General features: G+C 54.2%; 1 protein-coding gene across 2 annotated transcripts in view; it reads right to left on the reverse strand.

The window, feature by feature from the left end:
- PCDH1 (protocadherin 1) overlaps positions 1-21,267 on the reverse strand; it is a 54,435-nt gene that overhangs the window by 8,724 nt on the left and 24,444 nt on the right. For both annotated transcript variants that reach the window (XM_083871946.1, XM_083871945.1), the window contains exon 4: positions 17,295-17,514. In XM_083871946.1, coding sequence (XP_083728072.1) covers positions 17,295-17,514 — 220 coding nt within the window. The remainder of the gene's footprint in view (positions 1-17,294; positions 17,515-21,267) is intronic.

A 21,267-nucleotide genomic window follows, 5' to 3' on the forward strand; every position in this document is an offset into this window, starting at 1 on the left:
GTTTTCCCTTTTCCCGGCTCCCAGGGATGTGTTTTCCTGGCTCCTGGGGATGTGTTTTCCCTTTTCCCGGCTCCCAGGGATGTGTTTTCCCGGCTCCCAGGGATGTGTTTTCCTGGCTCCCGGGGATGTGTTTTCCCGTGTGTGCCGGAGGAGCCGCCTCCCTGCTGCGGTCACGCCACGGGCACCATGTAACAGTGGCCACATTGCCACAGCAACAGCAGGCAGAGCACCAGGATGGATGTCCCTGGACACTGAACGTGTCCCTGCAGGGCTCAGCAACACACTGAGGGCTCCCAAAATCCCCACAGCTTCCCTGTGATACCCAGGGAACAAATTCCACCCCCCTAGAACAGATTTTGTGCTCGTGGTGCCATCCTCATGATCTACCCTGGCACAGAGGGGCTCCAACCTCCACTGGACTATAAAAGGCAGAATTATTACATTAAACTGCCAAATAATTATGTTAAGAAGCACCTTAATAGGATTACAGGGTTCAAAGGTTAGGAAATGCCAAAATTAGGATTGTCCAGGCAGCCTTAATTCTCCTCCTGAAAGTGCTTTGTGATGCACACCAGAGTCACACTCTGGTGGAAATATTTCCCCTGGGGTCCCTTTGTGGCTCCCAGGGAGAGCACAGAACCACCCAAGATTTAACAGGGAAGGAACTGCCTTGCCAGTGAGACTCTGCCCAAAGGCTGCAGAAACTGGGGAAGGTACAAGGAAAGGCTCAAGAGATCACAGAAATTCCTCCTCTAAAAAGGGGCTGGAGAATGGGGATGTTGCTCTCCTAATGAGGAAAAACAGCAATTTTCTCTCCTCATTTTGAAAATAAAATATCTGGGCACATTTCATTGGCACTTCTCAAAACATTTGGTACCTGGCACATGCCCTCTATGAAAAATTGGGTCCTTGCAGCTAAAACTCACAGCAGCCAAAAGCAAAGGCAAGGAATGAGCATTGCTGGGCAATCCTCCTCACTCACGTTGCATAAAACAACCCAATCCAGCTCCAGAATGAAATCCTGGATCCATTAATATCCCAACATTATCCTCTGGCTGTCCTAGAGACAAGAGACATTCCACAGATATCCACCAGAAAGGTTGGGGAGTCCAAATCAATCCACGGAATCACCAAACCCTCTTCCCAGCATTAGCTCCCGCAGCATCCAGGTGAGCAACAAGGCCTGAGGTTCCTTTAGGAGTGCACAAAGATCCTAAAAACATGGAATTTCGGGCAGTGGAGCTGCCCTCCTTCCTTCCCTGCCCCAGGAGCTGGGACAGGTGGGAGCACAGGGCTCTCCTGGCTCGGCACGGTCTAATGATGGTTATGTAAATCCCACGGGAGGCGGCACCACCTGCCATCCCCGGGGGCTGCCAGCTCATGCATGCCTTGGATGCGCATTCCTGCTGCCCAAATTCCTCCGCGATTGCTCCTGCCTGCATCCTGCATTCCCACCTTACCTCTGCTGATGGATGCTCGGGATTCCACCCCTGGGGGGCTGCGGGGATGGCCTGGCCCCCCCTCCAGGCAGGGACTCCCTGGGGACACAGGAATGGCCCTCCCAGAGCTCCCTGGGGACACAGGAATGGCCCTCCCAGAGCTCCCTGGGGACACAGGAATGGCCCTCCCAGAGCTCCCTGGGGACACAAGAATGGCCACCCCAGAGCTCCCTGGGGACACAGGAATGGCCCTCCCAGAGCTCCCTGAGGGCATGGGAATGCCCACCCCAGAGCTCCCTGGCACACTCCGGGTACCCTGTGCTGCCAGCCAGTGTGACCACAAGGGGCCAGGCCACCGGGAGCAGTGTCACCAGTGCCACTCTGACCACCCAGTGACCTGGTGACACAGTCCCACAGCCTGGTGCCCTTCCCAGCCCTCTCAGCTGGACCTGGCTGAGGGACAGGTGGTGGCCCTGGTGGCACCAGGTCCTGGGGAGATGCCAGCCCATATTTTCATGTGGTGGTGACACAGAGTCGCCCTTACCCCATGTCCCCAAGTCCCCAGCTCTCAGAGCATCACTGGCCATGGTTCCAGAGGGGCTGGAGACCTGAGCCATGGCAGGATTGTGCCCTGTGGGGCTGGGGACAGTCCCCCCACCTGGCAGGCAGATGTCAGAGCAGCAAATGCTCCTTGCAGGAGGAACCTGAGCACATAATCCTTGAGCTCTGCCTTGTGTCTGAGCCTGGGAAGGGCCAGGTCTGATCCTCCCTGACCTGTCCCCTCTGCCCCAGGTTGGGGGGCGCACAGCGGGTCCCCTCCAGCCCCATCCCACCCAAACCATGGCACTGCACCAAGGCACCCCTAGGGCTGGCCTGGGCACCCTCTTCCTACATCCCAGTGCTCATCCAGCACCTGCAAGGGTTAATCTGCCTCTCCAGAGCTTCTCAAAGCTAATTAGAAAGAGCCTGGGCAAGTGTGGTGGCAGACACCAGTGCACTTATCTCCCCACTTCCGGGGCTCTGCCCTTATCATTTAATTAAAGCTGCAGCCCTGCTTCCCTGGCTGGCAGCAGCTCATCACGGAGGGCACTGGAGCTTGAGGCAGCTTCTGCCAGCTCGCCAGGAAGGGCAGGAGAAGGGAGGGAACAGGCCCCAGGAAGGACAATCAAAGGAAGAAGAAGATAGAGTCCCTTTGTGCTGGCTGGGGACTGGGGAGGCAGCGAGGGACCCCAGTGTGCCACCCCTGTGCCACGTGTGGGGGGACGTGGGGACAGCTCTGCTCCAGGGGATCTGGGCAATGTCACAGCCTGGGAATGAGCCAAGGAAAGGCTTTGTGGGAGGCACTGCAGACTGGATGCTTCTCCCAGAACCCCCAAAGCAGGTCTCTCACTGAATCCCAGGGTCACTGAGGCTGGAAAAATTCTCCAGCATCATCCAGTCCCAGCTGTGCCCCATCCCCACCTTGTCCCAGCCCAGAGCACTCACTCAGTGCCACCTCCAGCCCTTCCTGGGACACCTCCAGGGATGGGCACTCCAAACCTCCCTGGGCAGTTCCAATCCCTGAGCACCCTTTCCATGGGGAAATTCCTACTGATGTCCAGCCTGAGCTTCCCCTGGCCCAGCCTGAGGCCGTTCCCTCTCCTCCTGTCCCTGTTCCCTGGGAGCACAGCCCGACCCCCCTGCCTGTCCCCTCCTGTCAGGGAGTTGTGCAGAGCCACAGGGTCCCCCCTGAGCCTCCTTTTCTCCAGGCTCAGCCCCTTTCCCAGCTTACCTCAGCCTCTCCTGGTGCTCCAGCCCCTTCCCCAGCTTCATTCCCTGTCCTGGACATGCTCCAGCCCCTCCAGGTCTCTCTGGCCATGAGGACCCAGAACAGGACACAGCCCTCGAGGTCCCCCAGCAGTGCCAGCACAGGGGACAGGCCGTGTCCTGATCCTGCTGTCCCACTGGTTTTGATCCAGGCCAGGTGCCCATGGCCCCCTTGCCCACCTGGGCACACCTGGGCTCCCAGCAAGGCATCCTCAGGTGCACCCTGACCCCAGAGGCCCAGAGCAGAGCCAGCCATGCTCAACCCTCCCAGAGGAAAAGGACAGTCCCTGCCATGCTGTACCCAGCATTCCAAAGAAAACTGAGGACCACAGAGCACTGGGAAATGTCCAGGAGGGAGGCCACCAGGCAACTGGATGGATGTAAATCAAGGAACAGGATGGATGTCCACAAAGCAATGGCAGCAGACCCTTGCTGGGATCCAAAAGAGAACTTGAATCATGGAATCACAGAACAGTTTGGGTTGGATGGAACCTCAAAGCCCATCTTGTTCCCTGCCGTGGGCAGGGGCACCTTCCACTGTCCCAGGCTGCTCCAAGCCCTCCAAGCCTGGCCTTGGACACTGCCAGGGACCCAGGGGAGGCTTCAGCTTCTCTGGGCAACCTCACTACCCTCAGAGGGAAAGATTTTTTCCTGATATCCCATTATAAACCTCCTCTCTGTCAGCCGGAATCCACTCCCCCGATGGATAAACTCTGGGAATGCTGTGGTGTGAAGGCCACACAGGGCAGTGTGGGTGTGGCCCCCCAGGGATGTGTTCTGCAGTACATTCAGAGCACATTTTGGGACAAGCAGCCCCCAACCGCTGCTGGCATCTCCCATGCCAAATTCCACACCTCCCTCCCAAAGCGTGGTTAAGCTAATGGGTCTTGAAAGGAAAATTTCATAATCACTTTGTTAGCAGGGCTGAAGCAGCATGGCTTGTTCTCCAAAACCAGCTGGAACAGCTCTGCTAAAATTTAGGAAAAACAGAAAAAAGAAATCAACCTGAGGGAAACCCAGCATGGAAAATTGAAGCCATGGTGCTGGAAAGCAGCTGAGGTGATCAGCGATCAGAGAGGAGCCTGAACAGCACAAAATGTCAGAGCCTGAGGCTGCGCAGTGCAGGGAATGATCCTCACTGCAGGCTCCAGAGCTGCTCCCAGGGCACAGCCTGCCTGAAGCCCTGTGTGGAGCAGCCCGGGAATGGGAGCATCGGCCTCGAGAGCAGCTGGGAACGGGGTTCAGCTGCAGAAAAGGAGGTTCAGGGGGCTCTTTGTGGCTCTGCACAGCTCCCTGACAGGAGAGGGCACATGGGGGAAATCAGGAGCTGCTCCCAGGGGACAAGGACAGGATGAGTGTCCTCAGGTTGCACCAGGAGAGGTTCAAGTTGGACATCAGGGAAAATTTCCTCCCACAAGGATGGTCAAGCCCTGGCAGAGTTGTCCAGGGCAGTGGTGGAGTCACCCTGGAGCCATGTGGATGGCTTTGGCACCCCCAAAGACATGTGGATGTGGCACCTGGGGACAGGGGTTAGTAGTGGCCTTGGCAGTGCTGGGGGAATGGTTGGACTTGATGATCTCTGAGGTTTCTTCCAACCTTAGTTCCATGATTCTGTGCAAAGGGTGGTCTTCTCCCACTCCCTGCTCATGCCCTAATCACACAAGCCAGTATTAACGGGCAATATTTGGATTATTTTTTATTAATTTTCAGCAGGGCCAGTTCTCTCACCTCACCTAAAGCCACGGGGTGCACTCCAAGGGGCACCAGTTCATGTGCACAGGGATTTGGGAACACCAGCCCGGCTTTGTGAATCCTCTCCAGTGTTTGCTCCTTGGTGGCTGCCTCTCATTGTTCCCGGGTATTAAAGCTCTTGTGTCAAGGAGAAAAGAAGTGGCGTTCGCATGTCTGCCTTTGAACAAAACCATTGTTCAGCTCCATCAACAATTTAATAATCCTTCCCCGGCAGGACAATGGCTGGGGGGAAATCGTTGGTGCAGGGGGGCCGGGAGCCACAGAGCCAAGTGCTGTTCCCGGCCTTTGAAGTCAGGGAGGTGTTTGAGTGACAAAAGAAATCACAAGTTTATGAAAAGGGCTCGTCTCAAGGAGGGGATCTGCAAACAAAGGGAACCGAGACCACTCGGAGGGAAGCAGAACAGGGAGAAGGAAGAGCCCTTGGAAGAGAGTCAAGCCAAACCCCAAGGAAACCGGGAGAGGAAATGACAGTATGGATTTGCATGGGGACGCTTTGTTTCCTTGCCACGGATCTTCCCTGGGCTGCCTCCGAGGAAAGGGAGCACCCTCACATCATTCCAGCTCCTTTAGAGCCTGCCCTGAGCCCGCCTGAGCTGTCCTGCAGACACCGAGGGGGAAGAGGCAGATCCCTGCAGGAATTTTTGGTGGCTGTGAGAAGGATCAGGGGACAGGCACTAAATGCAGGGTGAGGCTCTTGGGCTGTGCCGAGGGGGAAATGTCTGTCCCTGATGGGGGCACACACAGCTCTGGATCCCAAACCCAGCCCTGGGGAACCCAACCCACCTGAAATCCAACATACAGCAGTCCTGGGAGCGTTAGGGCAGGGACACGGCCAGGGAACTTTGCAGGAAGGATCCCGCATCAAACGGGGCCATTTCCCTGCTGATTGCTCAGAGATGCAGAGCCCGAGCCCCCGGACTGCCGAGCCCCTTTCTCCGCAGTGCAGCCGTGCCACAAAGCAGCTGAAAACGCTCCTTATTGACGCCTCCAACGCCCACAGACTGCCAGGCAGAAAATCTGCAGTGGGAGCGCCACGGGGAGAGGTTTTGTGGCTGGCACGTGGCAGGAGCAGCCCCGGTCACATCCTCCCGTGGTGCAGGCAAAATTCACCCCAAGAAATTGCTTGAATTGAACCATCTACCCTCCTGCTGTGACTCCCCACCAAGCACTGAAAGGATCTGTCGCCCTAATGGCCAGGACTGGGGAGAAATCCCCTTCTTCTGGAAAAGCAGGAGGGATCAGCACCAAGGCTGAAGGAGCAAACACGGGATATGGGGAAGTTTAGGAACGGGACAGCCTGCTGATGGCTCATTTGGGGAAAAAAATCCAATCCTGATGAATTTTGCTGTGCCCTGTGTTTGTTTTTAGGATGGCAGCAACAAGCCCTTGCGGGAAAGCAGGGAAAAGATGGATAATCGCTTCCGATAGGGAATATCAACTTCCAGCTACCCCTGGGTGCTGCAGTTTACAGGCTGCTGGAGGAGAGATGCAATAAAGTTTGCACCACTCGAGGGAGGCCTGCCAGAGGCAGTCCTAAAGGCTGCCATGAATAAAACACACTTTAAAGAGCCAGCAAGGATTACAAAATCCTAAAATCCAGGCGGGACAAGCGGGATACATCATCCCCCCCTCCACATCAGAGGCAGGTTGGCAAAGGGGATTTGCCCAGAGCACAGCACCAGGGAGCAGCAGGATGATCACGAGAAGATTTGGATTTCACGGTCCAACAGAGATGGATGAAAATTTTCAGAATCGGTCCAAGGGCATCATTTTTAGCAGTTATTTTTCCAAAGGGAGGAGACTGGCAAGGGCAGGTCTGCTCCTCATGCGAGGGGAAAATCCGTGTGCAGCACGGAGCAGTGTCTGTGCCCAGGTAGGGAGCTCCGAGGGATCCGCGATCCGAGAGGTCCGGGCCAGCAATTGACCCTTTGAAGGAAGCCGTACATCATCATTAAAGAGCTCCGCGTCCCGGGGGACTCGGAGGCAAAACAAGCCCGGCGCTGCTGTCCCGGTGCGGGAGCAAACAGGGCTCAGGGAATGACAAATGGAATGCGCGTGGGCGGCGGGGTTTACCTGCAGCCCTGAGCACGGGAAGGGCTCGGGATCTGCTCCTCAGGGAAGCTGATAGGGGAACAATAGCCTGCAAGTGGTATTGTTTGCAGGAAAGGCGAGATATTTGCCTTTTCTCACTGATGTTGCTGCTTCTCTGTGGGGGCCCCTTCCTGCGTGGCTAATAAGCAGCAAGACGCCAGACGTGGAATACAAAAAATTCCTTTGGCTTTGATTCGTTTTCTTTCTGGATAGAGTCAGCCTTACTTTTGTAAAGATCCCTGTTGTCTCAGTAATTTCATCTAGAGATCCTCAAGGAGCAGAGATCTCCACATCACTCCGAGTTTAATATCTTGGTTTGAGCTGGCATATATTCCAGCAATAATTTATACAGCTGAAGAAGGGGGAGAAAAAAAATTACTTCTGTCTAATTGGCATTACACTAATTACCAGCAAAATACATCAGACAAATATCACATCTCCTCAGTCTCTGTCATTTTGCATTCCCTGCTCCATTTTCTCTTTCCTCGGCAGCGATAAAACAACACAAACGCCATTCTGACATCCCCGAGCAGGGATCACATCCCGACCCCCTTCTCCTGCTGCCTCCTGGGTTCCTCATGGCCAGGCAGGTTGTTCTAACCCAGACACACACAGCTGACAGAGAACTGCTGTTCCCTGGAACCTGAGCATTCCAGCACCCTATCTTTCCTGCTGGACCCCTCTCCCAGCCTCTCCTGTGTCCTTTGTCCAGAGGGGACATCCCTGGAGGAGCATTTTATATCTGAGTAATACAGAACACAGACTACAGTAGAGCCACAAGTCTCACCCACCTGAGCTGATTTATTCCTGATTCACAGCATCCCTACCAGTCTACCCCAAATTATTGGAAAAATTGTATTATTTTAGCCTGACAACACCAGTCTCATGCTGGAGTAAATGTGCCAAATATAAATCCAAGCATGTCCAAGACCTACCACGAGCAGAGTCATCATCATCCAGCTCATTCTGATATGAGCTCCCTGCCAGACAAGAGCCCTGGAAGAGAGCACTTTGGAGGGATCCTTCCCTGTTCTTGTCCCCCAAGCCCAGGAATGATGTATAGATGTTTGTTTTTAGGGAAACAGCCCTGGAAGGAGCATCCAGGCAGGACTCGGTGTCCATGACACCCTGGGAGGTTTCCATGCTCCCACCAGTGAGGTTTAGCCCTCCTTTTCCACGAGGATTGAGGCTGAAAGGCCTCACAGGGATCATTTGGGAACCTTGTACCCTGTTCAGAGGCACGACCCCCTCTCCATCCCACTGGGGACAACACACACAGACAATGTCTCTGCATGTCTCTCCTGGGAGAATGGAGCCTTCCAGCCTCCACACAGCAACTTCCCCCATTCCTGCTTCTTGGGAGCTTCTTGTCCTGCTCAGAGGTGCTGGAAAGGGAGCCCAGCTCCGGCCACACTGGCCTGGGAACAAGGACTGAGCCCCACGTGGTGACTGTTGTATCCCTGAGCAAAGCGTGGCTGCCTCAGCTCCCGGGAAATGAGCCCTGGATGCTGGCAGGGAGCTGAGCTCTCGGAAAGAAGAGGCAAACGCAGGGGCTGCCACGGTTTGATAACCTCTGAGGCACGGCAGCCTATCCCTGGGATGGCTCGCCACATCCATGACTAATGGGAGATTTATGGAGTGTCCTCTCTGCCGGGGAAGCGCAGCGCTGGCGTTCCAGCCACTTAACGGAGGGGACTTCAAATCAGGATGGATGAGAGCCCATAGGAAGGAGACAGGAAGAGAGATTCTTTAATGGTGAGAGCACAAAGGATCAAATCCCGGGGAAGAGCCAACAACTGAGACTGACACCTGACCTGTCTCAACAGCAAAGCTGCCATTGATTTCACCGGGGACAGGGATGAATCCCTTATCCTCCATCTCCTGCTGGAGAGAGAGATTTTCCATGTGAGGGATCCACACCTGACCGATCCTTCAAACTCAGCCACCTGCTATTTTTATGAGAAAGAAACTGAGGTGTGGAGTCCACGAGAAGCTCAAATGGGAGACTTCGTAAGCTCCTCTGGCATTAAGTTTAAATCCCACACTAATGCAGGTCCCTCGCACGGGCAGAGGCAGGCAGGTTTATGGAGACATTCCCGAGCATTGGGAGGCAGATAAAGGGGGAATAACTGCGGTAGATCACACAGGAGCTGGAAATGGCACGTCAAATTACTTCAAAAGGAGCTTTCTAAGGAAGCAGGTCTTTGAAAACAACAAATAGTCTGGGGCTGCTGAGGGATCCTGCCTGTCTGTTGCTTTTACACTCGGTGGCTTTTTCTGGTTTAGACATGTTCTAAAGCTGAATGCCAAGCTCAGAATCCCTGCCTCCCGCAGAATCCCGGCTTCCTGCAAGTTCAGCTCTTTGTGGAGCCACAGAGCAGGCAGGGTGGGAAAACTGCTCTGTCTGGAGAGGAAAAATGGCCAAGAAATGTGACCCAACAAAACCTCAGCCTGGTCACTCCCCTGTCCAGTTGACCATGGAGCTGTGCTGGGACAGCAGGATGGCACAGGGACAGGGCTGAGCCAACCCAGAAGGAGAGGAAGGACCTTCCTATTCTGCTCCCAAAACACACAGAGTGTTGAGGCTCAAGAGAAATCATAATTTCCATTCCTGGCTGTCCCCCACCTGTCCAGAGGAACGGCAGCGGGTCCCAAGTTCAAGTGTGTATTTTCAAATGGGCTGGGAAACAAAAAGAAGAGCCTGAAGCAGCTTCACCCAACCCCTCACTCCGAGGAAATGTCCTCCCTGGAGGGGAACATGAGACAAGCAAAGAAGGGCCCCACCCTCCCGTTCCCATTGCAGATCTAATTCGGAAAACTCTTCCTGGAACTGAGTTTAACGAACTCGAGCTGAAGCCATGAATAGTTGGAGGCTGATGTAAACTATTTTTGGGAAATCGACTTTCTACCAAAGAAGGGATGTTGAGATTTGGCCTAGAGATAAGAATAGCTGTGCATGACCATTTGCATGGGCATTTGCATCGGAATTTGCAACCATTGACAGGGAAAAGGAAAATGCCAAGTCCTGTGTGGGTTGGGTTCCCCGTTTTAATGTCACCGAGGTCATGTTCTGCCAGGTGAGAACCCTTTCCCAGGCCTGCTGAGGTAGAACATGATGGAAAATGTTCCTGCCTTGGACTGGAGGAGTTCCATTACACAGTTGGGCCTCCCTTGTCAGGGAGATGGGAAATTTTCCATTTCCAGGGACAGCAGAATTTGCCTTCCCTCAATGAGCTCATTTATAATTCCAAGCTAAAAACTTCCATATTCCCATCTGTTTGTAGCTGATTCCCTTAAGGAAAGTCTCAAAGTTTGCCATGGAGCTGCCCGAGCCCAAGAGTGGCTCCAAGGAGCAGGGTGAGTTTGGGGTCAGCAGCTCCCAGCGTGTTCCCCAGGCCCGGGGGCTCTGCACAGTGAGGGCAGGGTCAGCTCCCCGAGCTGGGCACTCACCATGCACAGGGACAGCACCATCCTGGGGAGCACTTCCAGGGGGAAAGAGGAATAAATATCACAAGAAATTATAGAATTTTCTCCACCCAGTGAATTCAGAGGAGAATGAATGTGAGAGACATAACACAGGTTAGAGGGCATTGGCAGATTTCCACTGGCTGGCCACAGACAGCAAGAGGGAATGGAAGAGATCCCAGCCCAGCCCAGGATCACAAGAACCGGCAGAAAACTCCCAAAATCCAATCCTGAATGCAGCAGGCACACACATAGCCATGGGGACCTAGATATTCTCCAAGAGAAGGCACCTTCCCACTGAAATATGGAGGTTTTGTCTCTTGGGTGTTGACTCTGAGTGACTACACTGCCTGGACCTTTCACAATCACACCACGTGGGTTCAGGGATAGAAAGGGGGAAAAAAGAACCAGAATCCAACAAGGAAATTTGGGTTCTTCAAATAACTCCTCTAAAGATGTCGAGGATCCGCCAAGGATCTTTGGAGATTTGGAGAACTCGAGGACAACCTTATGGGTGTGTGTGCACTACCACATAATCCTCTGAGGCAAGAGAGGCAGATAAATTATTACAGCTATTTTGGACAACGTCTGAAGCGAGGAGCAGCCTTCTTAGAAGGTCTTGAGAGGATTAAAGGCACTCTCTGGAGCTGGGAGCAGTATGCTTGCTCTTGGGGCAGGGGAGCAGCCGTGCCCTGTTTACCCCGAGCTCCTGGGGACAATTAAGGGAGGTGACCTGCCTGGTGTGGCAGGACAACTGCCCTGCCCTGAGCAGCTCTGGCGTAAGAGTTTGCCCAGACACAGCTGCTGGAAAACATGGAAAATAAGGAAATAGGGCTGGAATTACAGCTCAGGCAGAAATGTTGAAACCGGGATGGGGTAATCCAGGGCCATTTGCAATCTGCTGGATGTTGCCTGTCCTGATAAAAATCTTTTCCCAGCGGTGATTAAGCAAACCAGGAGCCAGTTTTGGGGATGAACCAACATTAAGTGTGGAAAGGAGAGAAGGTCCCAATTTCTTCTGAAGAAATGTAGGTGCTGAGAATTACTGAGGGACCCAGAGAGAATTTCCAGAGGGAAATTTCATGAGGAGCAGAACATGGTCACAAAGAATGTGGACACCCTAAACCTGGGCAGGAGTCGGAGCTGCTGCAGGACAAAAGGAATTCCAGCCCTGAAGTGTTCAAAAAGGCTGAAGATCAGTTACAAAAACCCCAAACCCACAATGTCTCAGCTAGAAAGGAGTCCAAGCAGCTGCCAAACCTCAGCTCAGCTGGGCAGATGTGTGACCTGCTGGACCTCAGTCAGCAAAGACCAAGAATGGCATGGATCTAGCTGGAATCCCACATCTCAGACAAAGCCCACTCCAAAGCATTCCTCAGCCTCCGCAACAAAGCAGAAGTGCTGCATTTGAAAGAAAAACAAAACAAAAAACAACTCCACAGACTGCAAATGTGCCTGGAACTCTTTCTGCAAGACAAAAGGGACATTTAAAGATAATGTAGGAAAAAGAGAATAGGTTTTAACATCTAGAGGAGTCTCCGTGCCAGGGAAAGGAGACAGAATGTAATTTTTTTGTCCCATCTGTTGGCTGCGAGGAATTGAACAACAATCGCAGTGAGAACCTTAAAAAGCAGCTCATGACTGGCACTAAAGCAGAGGCAGGAGGCAGTGACTGCCCAGGGCTGCAAATCCATCCTCGTGGTGAGCAGGAAAAGAGGATGGTTGGCTCAGGAATACTCTGAGCCATACAGGTTCTCAAGGAGCTCAGAGCTGGGGGTGCTCAGCATTGAGAACACTCCAGGGAGAGCTCAGAGCCCCTGCCAGGGCCCAAAGGGGCTCCAGGAGAGCTGGAGAGGGACTGGGGGCAAGGGGTGGTGGGACAGGACACAGGGAATGGCTTTCACACTGCCAGAGGACAGGGCTGGATGGGATATTGGGCAGGAATTGTTCCGTGGGAGGGTGGGCAGGCCCTGGCACAGGGTGCCCAGAGCAGCTGTAGCTGCCCCTGGATCCCTGGCAGTGTCCAAGGCCAGGTGGAGCAACCTGGGATAGGGAAAAGGTGTCCTTACCCATGTCAGGGGGTGGGACTGGATGGGTTTTAAGGTCCTTTCCAAGCCAAACCATTCCATGATCCCACAGCACTGCAGGGTGCACACACAGCCAGGTGCAGCCACATTTCCATGCCATGGTCACACTGTGAACACAAACACTCCCAGATACATCATCCTGCACCTGGAGCTGCTGTGGATGTCACCAAGTGCTGCTGGGGGGCTGTGGGACATCACCTGGACACATCCAGCCCACCAAAAGCTTGTGGGCAAATCGGAGACCATGCTGAGAGGAATATGAGCTGCAGGAACGGAAGGCTTGAACTATAATCAGAAGTTAGCAAAGTAGGGGAGGGAAACTTCTCCCCAGACTGCCTCTGCAAGGGTTGCCAAAAAGCACCACACACATCCAAGATGTGCCAGATGTTGCTGCTGTCCAAGAATGAGGCTGCAGGTCTGTGGTGGTGGCAGGAGCAGATGGCAATGGCTGGGAGGAGCGCGAGGAAGGGTGGGAGGAGAGGAAGAGAGACCCAGCTGCCAAAATCTCTTGCCTTGGCTCTGCTCACAGGGAGGGACTTGACTCAGTTTTCTTTCAAAGAGATCTTTAAATGTTGAGTTGCCTGAATGGGATCTCCGAGTACGCACCAGGAGAGGGAATTCTGGTGTTGTGGGATTCAGTAGGAAGAAGAGGGAGGAGCTGAAGCAGAGTTTAAGTGTAGACTGGTGAACGTGGGAGCAGAGAGGACCTTCCACTGGGAGGGCTTGCCTTGGGTCTCACACTTTGTGCTAACAAAGTGGGAAATTTCTAAAGGGATGTTCCCGGCAGAAATCATGGGCTGGGATTTCATGGCCGTGTCACACATGGGTAAGACAAGCTGCTCCTTCTGGCTTTGCAGTGCATCCCTGTAAATCTTCCCTGAAACAAAGGAAAACCTGCACTGGCGGGGTTTTATTGAGCCCAGCAGCCAAACCCAGGAAGTGATGTCTCCATCCATCCACTCCTGCTGTGCTGAGGGGTTGGGAGGGCTGGGACAGCACCGGGAAAGGCTGGGCTTGGCAAAGCCCTGGTGATGAACCAGGCAGGAGGGTTTGAAACCAGCTCTGCCACAAAGTCCCAAAGCCTCGTACCTCAGCAGCAGCCTGGGCTCTGGCATCTGGGAGCAGCCAGATTCCTGCCTCTGGAGCACCAGGATCCTGACAGGGCAGAGGGAGGAGCTGCAGCTCATCCAGGGTCACCCAGAGCAAGCAGCCACCTCCAAAAAATGCAAATTACCATTTCCTATTTCATTCCCCACCTATGGCAGAGTTTCTCCCCTGGAACTGTGAAGATAAACTCATGAACATCTGGGAAGTGCAGATCCTACGGCACGGAGAGTGTTGGGAAAGCTCATGAGGTGTTGTTAATTCCATACTCCGATCAGGGTTGTAACTGCATGCATTAAAAATGGCATGGGGTCTCCACTTTAAATAACAGCCATAAAACAGATTTTGGGGGTGGAAAAGCACTAATCAGAAATGCCTCATCCAATAAACCACAATCTCAGACATGTTCTCACCACACAGGGACAGAGGGAAAACAGGCTCAGTGTAACAATTCCTAAATTGCTCATACTCAGTCCTGAAATCCTGTTGAATTCCTTGATGGCCGATGGAGAGTGACTGGCACTGCCCCCATCCAAGCCCTGCGTGCACTATGGCAGCAGGGCAAAGCCTCCACAGAGCACCAGCACTCCCAGGCTCCTTCCAACCAAAGCAAATCTGGGATCCAGGGGGAGCAGATGTCTTTGGGAAAAGCACCGGGTGGCCAAGAGGGAGACTGAGCTTCATTCCCAGCTCAGCGTGCCCCACCAAGGTGGGGAACAGCACAGGGAAATGTTGGGGAGGAAACAAGTGGGCATCGAGGGAAAATAGCAGGGATGACAAACGCCTGGGATGACTGAGGAGCTGCCACGTCAGTGCCAAGCTCCTGGACATGTCTTCACCAGAACCAGCATAATTCCTCCTGCAAAGGGCCTGGCTCAGCCCCTGCAATACAGCATTTTACTGCAGTCTGCACAGCAGAAAGGGTCCAAAAAAGGAGGACACTGAGATGTGTGTTAATCAAGTGAAGAACCATCTACAAAGAAAAGGCATGGATCTGTCTTCCAGTTGAAAAGCTATAAATAGCCTTGCATACTTGCTTATCAGATTGGTTCGGCTGCCGGGATAATCTCCTGGAGAAAGCAATGGAAGCCCTGTTATGTTGGATATTTATAACCAGATGAAAGCTGAGAAAATGCATAGTCGTGTCAGCCTGGCGCTCGTGCCGCGGGATGGGGGAGCAGGATCCAGCGCAGCTCCGCGGTTTAACAGAAGGTCAAGAATGGCTTAGTCTACCCAAAAACCCAAGATCTGATCTCTTTGAGGGGCTGGTGCTGCTGCTGAGGCCAAGGCAAGGACATGATGGGACAGTCCCCAAAAGGTCATGATGGTCCCACATCATTGGAGAGGCTTTGCAGAAACAAGTCATGATTCTCCTCTGGACAAACAAGGTCTGGTTGGAAGTACAGATGTGGATGTGCCACACCTCGGGCAGGGGACAGAGCAAACACAACTCTGGTGAGCTGATCTAACACCCCCAGTGCCTCCTAATCCCCAAATCACCTGTCTCAGTGCCAGGGTCCCCTGACAGTCTGCTTAGAGGATCACGACTCTGACCCCAGCTCCTCAGGTCCCCTCTGAAGTGCTGTGCCAGATTATCCACAGAGCACCAGGACCAGGATAATGTTGCTGGATTCCTGAGAGCCTTGACCTGCCACAGCCTCAGTACCCAATACAGGTCAGGACAGATGCTGGAGCCACTGGAGCTCAGTTCCCAACCACTGCCATGGGAAGGGAACCAAGACAGGACATTCTGGGGATGGAGAGCGGAGCAGGGTTGTGGTTATCCCCTGGGAGCCTCCACCATGTCCATACGACAGATGGATCTGGTGGTGGATGGCTGTGGGGTGATTCCTGCTCTCCTGGGAGGTGAACACACACAGGGCACCTTGTGCCAGGGTAGGGAGCTGGCTTATAGGGCAGTTTTGTGAGGCTGTGGGCAGGGAGCCATTCCTGGGGGTTCCAGGCAGTGTCCCTTGGCCTTCCTCAGCCCTGTTCATCCCCGTCAGGGGAATATCCCAAGACAACCCTCTCTGCCCTCCACCTTCCAGGTGCTCCTCTCTCTTCCCTCTTTGTACTTTTAGCCCTGCTCCTCCCTCATCATCTCCGAGTTTCCTGTCACATTCCAGGGCTCAACCTTTCCTCTTCCAGGTCCATCACCCCCACTACCGCCCCATATCCATCAGCTCATCCATGGGGCATCTCCTTGCTCACCACCCTTCCAGCCTCTTTTCAGGGAAGCCCAGTACTGTTACCCTGTGCCAGGGCTCCAGGAACTGCTCCAAACTGCTCTCCCCAGTTGACTGAGTGCCACTTTTTGGGAGAAAGTGATCTGCACAACACTCATGGACAGGAGGGTGCAACAGATGGATTTGGGAACCCCACCACGCCTTGTTCCAATGGTTTTAACACAGAGAACTCCAGTGTTACTCCAAGAATAAGCTGGCAATTGGGAAGAGATGTTCCACTAGACCTGTCCATTTCCACAACAGAGGGACCTAGCAGGTTTGCAGCTCCCTAAAAACCAGCTGAACACACGCTCAGCCATCTTCCCACCACACACATACATGTCCCAAAGGCAAGGATGCTCCCAGAAACAGGAGGAGACTTCAGAAGAACCCTCTGCCACTTCCTCTTCTTCCCTCCCAGAAGTTTCTTTGACCCTGCCACCTCCACAGCCACCTCCCCTGGGGACACGAGCACAGAAGGCAGCAGGTACAGGAGAGAAGATGTTATGTGCACAGCCAGAGCCAAATCCAAGGAAGCAACGGGAGCTGGCCGGAGAAGACAGCTAGGGGTGGGCTGCAGCCAGGCGGGGCAGCACAGAGGCAGCACAAGCAGCACAACCGCGGGTGCCATCGGGGCAGGGGGAAGCAGCTCTCTGGCCGTGACCCCACAGACATCTCCAGGGGCTCTCAGGGAGTGCTGCACCGCACCAGGAGGTGATCTGAGGGGCACGGTGAAGGACACGTCACTCTGGGGTTTGCCACCACCACACTCCATGAGCCTCCATCCCATGGATCTCCCAGCCCAGCCTGTGCCACTAAACCTGCTCTGCCCCACGCACATAGCTCTGACTCCAAACACACCTGAGGAGCTCCAGCACACCCCAACCCCCCTGAGGTGGGCACAGGGACCCATGGGACCCCTGAGTGAGGCACACAAGCTCCCCACTGGCTGGGATACAGCCCCTCTGCTCACCTCTGTGCTGCCATCTCATGTGGTCATTCCCTCTCTGGTCATTCCAAACCCACCTGTCCCTGCCACACCCACCTGCTTCCTGCCACACCCACCAGTCCTCTGCCACACCCACCTGTGTCCTTGACTCTTCTCATCCCACACCTCCCCTCCCTCACCCACCTCTCCCCTCCCCACGACTCCTTGCTGCTCTCTTGCTTTGAGCCTCACCTCTTCTCCATCCTCCCATCCCACCAAACCAAGCATGTCCCAGCCGAGCTCCATATCACCCACAGTGGGGACATGGATCATGGAGGAGCAGGAGCCTCGGGGACAGGTCCCAGGGGAGGGGACAGCGTGAGGGGCGGGCACATACCGTTCTCAGGGTGCTCCATCTCCCCGATGCTGCCATCGGGCGTGGTGCGCTCATAGTGGTCCTCGGGCAGGGCCAGGGGCCCGATGCGGGGCCCTGATGAAGATTTGCTGCTGGGGGTCTCGGATTCCTCCAGCCCGCTGTCATAGTAGCTGTGCTGGGAGGGGTCCTGCAGGTCCTGAGCCTGGCTGGCTGCAGAGAACGTCACTCGGCGATGAGGTAACTGCAGACAAGAGAAAAGCTGTTGCATCACCCACCCGGCAGGTGAAGGCAAAGCATGGGGTCATCCAACCTGACCCCATCCTCAGCCCCCAGAGCCCTCCTGACAGACTCAGCACCAGGCTCCATCCCAGCCAAGACCTCCCCATCACATGTAGGGACACACTTTACACGGTCCCTGTGCTCCCCCCAACCCTTCACTCCCTCCATGGCTCTGTCCCGGCCTCTTCTGCCACCCAGATGTCCCCTCCCATGGCAGGACAGCTCTGGAAAGGTTCCCCCATCAGCACAGCCTCCTGAGTCACTGTCCCCACCCTTCACCGGGTTCACTCAGCAGGTTCCCGGTGCACTCAGCAGGTTCCCGGCGCAACCCCAGAGCCTCATGTGGCCAAGGCCACCCCAAAGCCTCTCTGATGGCATCACTGTCAGCACAGAGCCACGGTGACATCCTCCCTCCCCTGCCGGCCCCTGGCCTGACCCCAGCTCCATCCTCAGGGTTCTCCACCCAGGGTCACCACCAGCTTGCTTTGGTGTGCTCGTTAAGCGTTTCAAAGAGCCCATTTCACACTTTCCCTCCCAGCCCTGCCTCATGCTCCGAGCAGCTCCCTGCCAGCAGCCATTAAGCCACATCATTATCCCGCTCCAAATCCTTCCACCAAATCCCTCTTTGGCGTGATTACCAAGGAGTGGAGAGGGCAGCACGAGTTCAAGGGGCAGGAGCAGGGAATGAAACACAACCACCAGGAGCAAGAAAAAGCCACCACAATATTTCTCCACCAAAAATGCGCGAAGAAGCCCATGACAAGAATTATTTGGTGGGGATCTGAAGGTGATGAGGCGAGAGAGGAGCCAACACATCGTTTAGGCTGAATACCTTTTTTTGTGCTGGTGTCTTTACTACAAATCAGTGGCAATCAGGCGTCCCACACACAGCGAGCACCGGCCAGGAAGGGGAAGGAATTGAGACGAACAGAGGGAAGGAACACAGAGGGAGCATTTAGATGAGCTGCTTTAAGGTTGGTTGGACCTGATTAAATTCACCACAGATGCTTAGAGACCTGATTTAAGTAACTTCAGAGCTGTTAGGGCTGCTGCTTTTTTTTTTTTTTTTTCCCAAGACTTTTTTTTTTTCCTGAAGAATTTGTAGAGAATCAGGGAGCTTCCAGAAGACTGGATGCGAGCTAAAATAGCGCCTGTCTTTAATGATGAGAAAAAAGAAGAGCTGGAGAATTATAAAACAGTTAGCTTAATTTCAGTTCCTGGAAAAATACTGAAGCAGATAAAAGAACTCTTTGTAAGTACCTACAAGATAACAAGGAAATGAGTAACAGCCACTGTAGGTTTGTCACAAACAAACATGTCAAGCCATTGAACTCCTTCCTTTGAAAAGACAGCAGGCCTCGTGGAGGGAGGAGGAGCAGTAAATGTTCTAGCTCGACTTGAGGAAGTTTTTTTTTTGACACTGTTTTAGCTGATTTTCTCATAAGAAATGCAAGCAAAGAGTGGAGGTGCAGCACGGTACATCCCTGCCTGGGTAATGTGGGTACGAATCATTTGGAATCATGGAAATCATGGAAAGTGTTATTCCCAGAGGAATTACTGCAGACAGCCTCTTCAGCTGGGATCATGGATCAAATTAAAGCTCCGGATTGTGCCCTGAGTCCATTGCTGGGCTGTGTTCTCATTAACTGCTGGCATGACAGATGTGGGATGGATCTGCCACATCTGCACCCTCGTGAGGAGTAATCACAGCTGGCTGAGGATCACTGCACACCACGGGCTGGGGATCCACCCACAGTGCCAACCTCTCACCCAAAAATGCACCAATATCAGGATGTGCCAGCTCTGCTGGGTGCTAGGAGGCTGAGCTGGGCTCCAGTTTTGAGGACAAGTTCTGCCCCACTTCAGCAGAGAAGAACAGATAAGCAGTTGTTAGGAACCATGACAAAATATTTTTAAAAAGAGAGAGAAATTGGATGAGGGAAGAGAAGGTTAAGGGTGGAAAGAAAAAGCCTCTGCTTGGGACCACTGGCAGATAAGAAGGAGTAACACTACCTCTAGGGTTAATCACTATGGCAAAAACCCCACAGTTGGTAGCTTTGGCCAAGTGCAACCACAGAATCATGGCACAGTTTGAGCTGGAAAGGCCTTAAAGCTCATCTCATTGCACCCCTGCATAGGCAGGCACCTTCCACTACACCAGGTGGCTCCAAGCCCCATCCAGCCTGGTCATGGGCACTTCCAGGATGGGATGGGGCACAGGAACTCTATGCCCGTGGGTTGTCAGGGCAGAGGGGGCACCTCTCTGTGTCACTAAGGCACAGCCAAGCCCCTCTCAGGAGGGCTCTGGAGGAGCTGAGGACAAGGCAGCGCTTCCCAGGTGACAATGACCCTCTGGAGTCCCCTCCCAGCTCCCAGGGATGGTGTAAAGCCCGGCACTGCTCTCCCCCTGCACCCTGCCCACCCCGTTGAACCCCATCTCCTGCCTTGCCACGGCCCATCCCGAGCTCCTGTTTTCCCTCCGTGCTCGCACCAGCCCAGGCAGACGGGCCAGGCTGCTCGAGGCGCTGCAAGAATACGAATAAACAACCTCCCAAAGCCTGTGACAGCCACCACCCCCCTGCCCGGGGGTCTCCATCCCAACTGCAGCGCTTTTACCTGAAAAAACCCTCCTCTAAATGTCACCTCCTGCCAGGCAGCCCTGGAAAGGGCTCCTCTCACTGCGGGGCTCCCAAGCCCTGTCCCCTGCAGCCCCACAGGGCACTGGCACGGGGAGTGTCCCCTCCCTCTGTGCCCAGCCCCACCAGTGGGTGCCCGGGAAGCTCTTCCCACACAGCCCAGCTCTGCAATCATGGAAAGGCACGGAATTGCTGTGTCTGGCCCTGCCTGTCAGAAATGGGGTTTGGTGTGACCTTTGTGGGGGAGGTTAAAGAGCCTCTGAGCAGGCACGGCCTCTGCACAAGGAGCTGCCTGTGCAGTGCAATCAAGGCAGGCCGGGGCCTTCTGTTTGAGGAGTCAAACACAGCAGGTCCAAGTCACAACCTGCAAACAGCAAATCTGTTTTGAGGCCCTCATCTTTGCTTGGCCCAGTTTTTCCTCGTTCCTCATCAGAGGTGATCTTTACAAGTGCCATCTCACCAGGGCTTCCTCCAGCGCCTTCCTGCCCCTCCAACCTCGTAGGTTTTTCCACCTGAGGTCTGTGCCAGCCTCTTAACCCTGAGCTACTCATGCAGCCTGACCCTTGGATCCATTTTAAAGTCAGCACTTCCCAGGATATCAGCCAGCATTCCCCGTTTCTCCGCACACAGCTTCGTGCTGGGCCGTGTTAAAATGCACTTTGTTTAAATGGGCCCAGTTTACCAGGCAATCTGGATTGCTCTGCATGACTGCTCTGTCCTCAGCACCCTCTCCCACTCCACCAATCTCTGTGGCAGTCGCAGGTTTATCAGCAGTGATTTCAGATTTCCTTCCAGCCCATTGATTACAGCAGTGAATGGCAGCGGGCACGGCGCCGCTGCCGAGGAGCAGCTCCAGGAGAACCTCGCTCCACGAGGAATCCCAGCCAAACTTCCTTTCTCTGAGCTCTGGATAAACCAGATCTGCCTCACAATGCCATGCTGAGAATCCCAGAATCGCAGGTGGGAAAAGCCCTCCAAGGCCATTGAGCCCAAGCTGTGCCCAGTCCCCCACCCAGAGCACCGAGTACCACATCCAGGTGTTCTTGGACACCTCCAGGGATGGGCACTCCAAACCTGCC

Source organism: Zosterops lateralis (genome assembly GCF_965231275.1).
Source record: "Zosterops lateralis genome assembly, chromosome: 14".
Classification (NCBI taxonomy): Eukaryota; Metazoa; Chordata; class Aves; order Passeriformes; family Zosteropidae; genus Zosterops; species Zosterops lateralis.